Genomic DNA, 7,927 nt, shown 5'->3' on the forward strand with positions numbered 1-7,927 from the left:
TAAAAACCATACCCTAAGGTTGCAGTTACAGAAAACACAAGATTTTTGGGTAATCTTGATGCCTGTTGTTTCAGTTTTATGTGACTTCAGTAGACATTGTTACTGTTGAAAGATTGGTTTCTGACCACGTTAGGGCAGGAAGTCTATGTTATCTATTCATTTGTAGAGGAAATATATATGAATGTTCTCTCTATAATTGTTATCTTTTACTAGTAAATAACAGCATTTTGTTTACTGTGATTACATTGCCTCACATAAAGCAGGGTGGCTGTCGGCAACAAATAGCACAAGGAACAGTTCTATGAATCTGAATTTTCCACTGTTGTACTTTGATGTGTTCTGCATATTAATTTCCTGGGCATTTGTCAACCACATTTAATTAATACATTTTGGTTTTGGCTCTGCAGTTCGGTCAGACCTGTGTTGATGCTGCTGATCATACTATGACAGTTACATACTTTTAACAACTTAATCTTTGACTCCATTACTAACCAAAAGCAATTCTATCAATCTCAGCAAATTCACTGAGATTTCAGTTCTGAAAAAACTATTAGTTTGTTGCAACGTTTGCTATGATCTTATTTCTTTCACCAAAGTAAATAAATTGGTATATCTGTGCTGTATTCTTTAGGTGTGTTTTTTTCATCTAGCTGAAACCTCCATTCTTTTATTACTTTCATTTTGCAGTACTCATGGGTAAGAGAAAGGAAGAAAGTATTGCAAGGCCTGGGTCCCGCAAAAGACAGAGACAGGAATACACAGATGAACATAGCGATGAGTCTAACGAAGAGGAAAAGTTGCAGTCACCAGCTGATAGTAATGTCTCTTCACTGTCTGTAAGTGTTTAAAAACTTGGGGGGAGAAGATAAAAGAAAAAAAGTTGATGTAAAAAAAGTTTTGTGTTTGTTTGACCTTGAAATAAATGTCTTGACTGTAGGCTTCAGTGGAACCAATATGAAAGAGGCTAGAGGTAATGGCAGTGATGAGGACTCCTGCATGAGTTCAGCCTCACCTTGTGTCTTTTGAGTCAAGTAGTTGCAGCAGTCGTTCATGAAATAACAGCATTCTGGTTTTATAGAATGAGTACTACTGAAGTTGTCCAACAACCAAATAGGGGAAACACATTTTGTTTAGTAGAAGTATGGTATATTTGGTTTATGGTTGTGGTAAAAGCAGAGAAAATATTTGGAAAACAAATTATTTCCTAGAAGCACCACCAAATACTTGTTTGTTTTGCATGGCTGACACTTTCAAACTACTGAAAATTCTCATGTTTGAAATGTGTATTTTGATGGATACAAAACATGGAAACAGGAATACCCTTTTTTCTGCTTTTCTTTAGTTTAATTCTGATTTGATGGAGGATTTTTAATAAAACAATATCTGAGATTGCAGATACTGTCTTGTGTATTATAAGACACAGTGGTAGATTTTTTTCTTGTACACAGGAGCATTATACCTCACTTATTTTCTTGAACTATTCTGCGTCATCGGTTTGTTTATTTTTTCCTGAGGACTTTGCTTTCTTAGAAAGCATTGCTTTTCTGAAGCACTGACTAACTAAAATTTCCTGTCAAAACCATACTTCACCAGTTGAACAGTGGGCGGTCCCATTTCTAGATTAATTTCCTCCTTGATCTAATTTCATTCTCCTCATTCTAAGCTGTGCTGAGAATTCTCATTTATAGTAGTATTTAAGTAACAAAAGAGTCTTTCTATCATGCTTTCTATTACTGCTCTGATAACTGTATACAATCTAAGATCTTAATCTTTTGTATTAATTATAAGTTATGAGAAGTGAAAGTTACTATGGGTGGGTAATCAACTTTGGTAACTTTTCCTCTTATGATGTAACTGCTGTGTAGCAAGCAACTCTTCATAATGTCATGAAACCCTTCTGATTTCCTTGTAGCTTGTAACCATTGATGTTTTATAACATGCTGCTGTTTGAATTCTCATTAAAATGCATACATAACACCAGGTTTAATTGCTAATTCTTTAGACTGCAGGGGAAGTTGGGATAATTGAAAGTATCCAGCTGAAGAACTTTATGTGCCATTCGATGTTGGGACCTTTTCAGTTTGGATCAAATGTCAATTTTGTTGTTGGAAACAATGGAAGTAAGTATTACTTGTATCATTCCTTTGTCAAAGAACAGTTTTCTTAATTTAGAAGATGTAATTTTTATTTGAAAAAGGATTGCTAGCCATCTTTTGGGAATGGAGATGGATTCAGTTTTGGGTTTGGGAACACACAGGTTTACCCCAGTAGTTCAAGGCTGGTGAACCTTAGGTCTTAAATTTGGAGATTGTCAAAAGATAATGTGAATTTAGATTTTTTTCATAGCCAAATCATACTTAAATTTATATTTAAACTAAATGTATGTTAATTATTAAATACACAGTAATTGTCCGAGTATATGTCATGTAGCAACTGTTATAGAAAGAAGTGATATCTATGCAAGTTTACTTCTTTTGGAGAGAGAATTTCAAAGATTAAGCATAAATTTTGAAAGAGTGCTTAAAATGTTTCAGATACATAAAAGGTAATATGTGTTTGATTTCTTTTGATGTATATGTGTTTTTTGTATGCTTGTAAGGAAGGGGAGATTCTTTCCTCCTGAGACGGGGTATCTTGTTGAATGTCAGTTGCTAAATAGATCACAGAATCACAGAATGGTTTGGGTTGGAAGGGCCCCTCATCTAGTCCCAACCCCCCTGCCATGGGCAGGGACACCTTCCACTAGACCAGGTTGCTCAAAGCCTCATCCAGCCTGGCCTTGAACACTTCCAGGGATGGGGCATCCACAACATCTCTGGGCAACCTGTTCCAGTGCTTCAGCACCCTCTCTGTGAAGAATGTCTTCCTGATATGTGATCTAAACCTCCCTGCTTTCAATTTAAACCCTTTACCCCTTGTCCTGTCACTACAGGCCCTTGTAAAAAGTCCCCTCCCAGCTTCCTTGTAGGCCCCCTTCAGGTACTGGAAGGCTGCAATAAGGTCTCCCCAGAACCTGCTCTTCTCCAGGCTGAACGAGCCCAACTCTCTCAGCCTTTCATCACAAGAGAGGTGCTTCAGCCCTCTGATCATCTTCGTGGCCTCCTCTGGACTCACTCCAACCGGTCTATATCCTTCTGATATTGAGGGCTCCACAGCTGGATGCAGCACTCCAGGTGGGGTCTCACAAGAGCAGAGTAGAGGGGGAGAATCACCTCCCTCAACCTGCTGGCCACACAGAACAGAAGTTTGGCTCAGCAGGTGTGGTTTTGTTGGTTTGTTTTGTTGGTTTTGGTTTTTTGCATGTGGGTGGGAGAACCTTGCAAGCAGTGGATGTTTTTCTAAAATTATTGCTATTTTATGTCTGTTCAATAAAGACAGAATTTGGACTTTAAGTGTATGAATATGTAAACAATCAAACAAAAATCTGTAATGTGGGTAAACGGGATAAAGAGTTACAAGAACTTATTTTACAAAACCTCTATGCTTCTGTTACAGGTGGAAAAAGTTCTGTGTTAACGGCTCTTATTGTTGGACTGGGCGGAAAAGCCACTGCAACTAATCGAGGCTCCTCATTAAAAATGTTCGTACGAGATGGAGAGACGTAAGTAAAACTTCTCAAGTTTTAAGGTCAAGCATGTTGTTTAGTGACTGTGATTCGGGATAGCTGATCAGTTTTCTGTTCACCTTTGTTTTCTCTGTTCTCTTATTGGATCTACTAGATTTGAATAAAAGGCATAACGTGTAAGAGATCATACTTAAGCAAAAACCTCCAAAACGATAGATGAAAACACATTAGAATTTTTATCAGTAATTTGCAACTAGTATACCATTATCTGAACTAGCTAACATAGTGTCCTGCATATTGCCCAGCTCTTGTGTATTACTTCCATGATGTACTGGATTATCCTGCAGAAGAATTGAGTTCATTAGGAAAAAAAAAATCATAGGAAAATACTTACTGTTTTGTGAGCAGTGAGGTTAATTCTTTTTCTGTCTTTCTGGTGACATGAATGAATATACAGTAGAAAGACCTTGACACACAGGTGGATTATTAAAGATGAAGGAAGTGGACTCATGCCTGCTGCAAGAACGGGGATAACATGTTAAGGGATTCAATAAAAAGATAGGAGAAGATGTTTTAAAAGTTTACATTTAACTGTAACTCAGCTGTACAGCTGTTTACAGCTGTAATTCAGCCCCAGGCTTTTCCTTTCAGAGGTCCTTGGAGTAAAATTGTTGACAGCAGCTGGCTGTGTTATAACATAGTAACAATAACTTAATGTTCCAGCATTCACTTGAGAGACTGAAAGTCTGAATTCAGACCTGACACCAGATGTCATCTTGTCTAGAAAAATACCTTAAGCATTCTGCTCTAGATTACTTTGTTTAGGGATGGCTGTAGAAGCTAAGCAACTGTTTTCTACAGAAGCCAGTTTGAGGACAGGAGAACAACCAAAAAGCAACTTAATTCTGCAACCTAAAGATGGGGGCACTTAGATGGGAAGGGAAAGTGGGGAAAATCTGCTCTCACGAGTCTTAGCTTTTGGCTCATGATCTGAAGCATAGAAGGTGCAAACAGGTCAGTGTATGGCAACCTTTCTGGCCTTGTGTCTGGTGTTTTGGCTCAAAACCCATAAATATATCTTGTTCTGATTAGTATTACGACGGACTTCCAGTTGTAACCTGTACAAGATGCAACAGTTTTTGATGTTCTGATTGTTTTTTCAATTTGGAACTAATTTAGGTTGTCTTTTTTTATTATTTTAATTTTATAGTTCTGCAGATATTTCCATAACACTGCGAAACCAAGGTAGAGATGCATATAAACCGGATGTGTACGGTGGTTCTATTATTGTAAATCAGCACATTAATCTGGATGGAAGCAGAAGCTATAGACTGAAAAGCAAATCTGGTTGGTGGTAGTTTGTTTTGTTCTCAGTTTTAGAAGCTCTTGAAATGTTTCTGTTGCTTTAAATGCCATGATATTAGTAAAGGATGATGTTTCTCATTTTAGTCATGATTGAAGGATGATGTCCATATTTTTTTTTTTTTTTACTACAGACTAAGAATATTTTAGCATGTCAGTAGCAGTTGTGTCAAGTTCTGTGTGATGTGAGGTCACACAGTATTTGTCTGTATGAAAATCTGCTTGTGTGATGAGGCTAAAGATAGTTTTTACGGGTTTTTTGAGTTGAATTTGCTGATTTACCTAAATTCTGTCACTGAGGGTTTGTGAGGCAAGGAAGGATTTAATTGTCTTTCTGTGCAAATGCAAATGTATCAAAGATTAAAAAACCAGTGTTTCTCATTTAGGACTAAATCTGTGTTAAAAAACACTAAAATCTCTTTTTTTTTTTTTTTCATTTTCTAAAAATGACTAGGTTGAACAAAAGGCTTGGGCATTTTATATCTCTTTACTTTGGACCTAATGGTAATTTTTCTTTATTTTTTTCACCATTAGGGACCTTAATTTCTTCAAAGAAGGAAGAACTTTTAGGAATACTGGATCACTTTAATATACAGGTAATTGTTATAGTGTTTAAATTCTGTGCAGTTTAAGGATCAACATGTGATAATTCTTAATAAAAAGTAGTTTTCCATTTAGTTAAATGAGAGAGTTTTACCTCTTCTGTGTTCTTGCAAGATCAAGTGTAGTAGCAAAAGAAAATTGAAATTTATACCTCATATAATGCAGATTAAGATTCTGTCCCAGACAGATAAGTATTTGCTCTCATCTGTGGGCTATGAGCTGTGTAGCCTGTTAATGAAAGTCTTAGCATATGCAGGTTTCTTTCATACCTGGAGCTGCTTTTTTTCTTGCTCATTATTTCGGATTCTGCTATTGCAGAAATTTGAGTGTGATTTTGCTGCTTACATGATTAAGGAAAGATCAGGTGGTGCACATGAAGTTCAAAATACTCAGTGTGTTCAGCCTGTGCATTCGTATGTATTGATCTTATTTTGTGGAAACTTTTGTAAGAATATATGAGGAAATTCATTGCATTTATTGCAATACTTGGATCAGTTAAACAATGAGACTTTAAACAGCATTGGACAAAATTTCTAATGCTGATCTTGTTAAATGGGGAAAAAACAGGCACTGTCCTGGTGTCTGGAAACAGTTCCTTAGTTGAGCTTGTTGTGGTTCTAATTTGTACTTGATGGAGCTGGGTGTTTTAATTATTCCTTTTTTGGGGGGAGGGGGATGTTTTTAAAACAAGAGGTGAGAGGAGTAGAAATCTTAATTTTTGGATCTGCTTCTCATCTTATTACTGAGTTACTGAGCATGGAACAGGGAAATGGTTTGCTGACTTTCATGGGTGTGCAGGTACATGAGAACTTTTTTACTTAAAATGAAAGTAATTTATTTTGACAGGTAGATAATCCTGTGTCTGTTTTAACCCAAGAGATGAGTAAGCACTTTTTACAGTCTAAAAATGAAGGTGACAAGTACAAGGTAAGAAAAAATAATTTTAAAATTTTGTTTAAACATTAAGATACTGATTTCAGACTTTTAGATGTGGCATTTGGAGGAAGAAAAAAAAAAACCCAGAATTCTTAATTTTAATGACCTGTTGTGAGTTTCCTCAGGTAAGTAGCTAAGCGCCAGCACAGCTCACTGCCCTTCCCTGCTGCCCCCCACTTCAGATGAGGGAAGAGAAAAAGAGGAGTAAAAGTAAGAAAATGTAAGGGTTGAGATTTTTTTTTTTTTAAATATGAAGGGAAATAGAGAAAGAAAGCAAAACAAGAGATTTAAAGGCAATTGTTCACCACCTCCTCCCATAGGTAGACTGATGCCCAGCTAGTTCCCAAGCAAAAGATGGCTAACCCCTCTAACCTTCCTCCTTTCCCTTTCTTATTGCTGAGCATGACTGTGCTGGTTTTGGCTGGGACAGAGTTAATTTTATTCATGGCAGCTAGTATGGGGCTACGTTTTGGATCTGTGCTAAAACATGGGTGTTTTAGCTGTTGCTGCTGAGCAGTGCTTACACAGAGTCAAGATGTTTTCTGCTTCTCACCCCACCAACGAGTAGGCTGAGGGTGCACAAGAAGTTAGGAGGGGACACAGCTGGGACAGCTGACCCCAACTGACCAAAGGGACATTGACATCATGTGACGTCACGCTCAGCAGTAGGAGCTGGGGGAAGAAGGAAGGGGGGTGAAGTTTGGAGTGTTGGCATTTTGTCTTCCCAAGTCACCATTATGTGTGATGGAGCCCTGCTTTCCTGGAGGTGGCTGAACAACAGCCTGCCGCTATGAATTCCTTGTTTTGCTTTGCTTACCTGTGTGGCTTTTGCTTTACCCATTAAACTGTCTTTATCTCAACCCATGAGTTTTCTCCCTTTTACCCTTCTGATTCTCTTCTCTGTCCCACCAGGGTGTGGGGTGGGTGGGTGTGAGTGAGCCAAGTGGCTGTGTGATGCTTAGTTGTCAGTTGGGGTCAAACCACAACAGTGACTCTTTATAGAACAGAGTATCTCTGGTTAGCTGAGGGTTATCTGCCTTGTTGTATTCCCTCCCAACCTCTTGCACACCCCACCACTCCGTTCACTGGGAGGGCAGAGTGAGAAACAGGGCAGGCCTTGATGCTACACAAAGACTGTTCAGTAATAGCTAAATCGTGAGTGTGTTATCAGCATTGTTTTGATCACACGTGTAGAACACAGCACCACAACATTTGCCATGAAGAAACTTAACCCAGCCAGATCCACTGATTGTGGCAGTCATCCACTTGCAAAACATTTTTTGAAGTTTCTTTCCTCTGAAGACATTGATAAATGTTAAAAAAAAAAAAATTCAGGTCACTGCCAAGTCAGCTCATGATTCAGAAATGCCCCACGTTGGGTATCATTCAGCATGTGCAGAGGTTGGGGTGAGTGGTCCTTCTTATGGTAATTATTTGAAGTTCACTTAGATAAGCTGCTGA

At 38.0% G+C, this 7,927-nt stretch overlaps 1 protein-coding gene across 1 annotated transcript in view; it reads left to right on the forward strand.

Annotated features, from left to right (window-relative positions):
• Positions 1-687: 687 nt before the first annotated feature.
• The window catches only part of LOC104516356 (structural maintenance of chromosomes protein 6-like), a gene marked incomplete at both ends in the record, with an annotated part of 8,380 nt that continues 1,140 nt past the window's right edge, over positions 688-7,927 (forward strand). The window contains 6 exons of the mRNA XM_010160663.1: positions 688-836; positions 2,003-2,120; positions 3,496-3,601; positions 4,776-4,912; positions 5,462-5,523; positions 6,377-6,457. Of these exons, the coding sequence (XP_010158965.1) occupies positions 688-836; positions 2,003-2,120; positions 3,496-3,601; positions 4,776-4,912; positions 5,462-5,523; positions 6,377-6,457 (653 nt within the window). The remainder of the gene's footprint in view (positions 837-2,002; positions 2,121-3,495; positions 3,602-4,775; positions 4,913-5,461; positions 5,524-6,376; positions 6,458-7,927) is intronic.

This window comes from Eurypyga helias, unplaced genomic scaffold (assembly GCF_000690775.1).
Source record: "Eurypyga helias isolate BGI_N326 unplaced genomic scaffold, ASM69077v1 scaffold21180, whole genome shotgun sequence".
NCBI lineage: Eukaryota > Metazoa > Chordata > Aves > Eurypygiformes > Eurypygidae > Eurypyga > Eurypyga helias.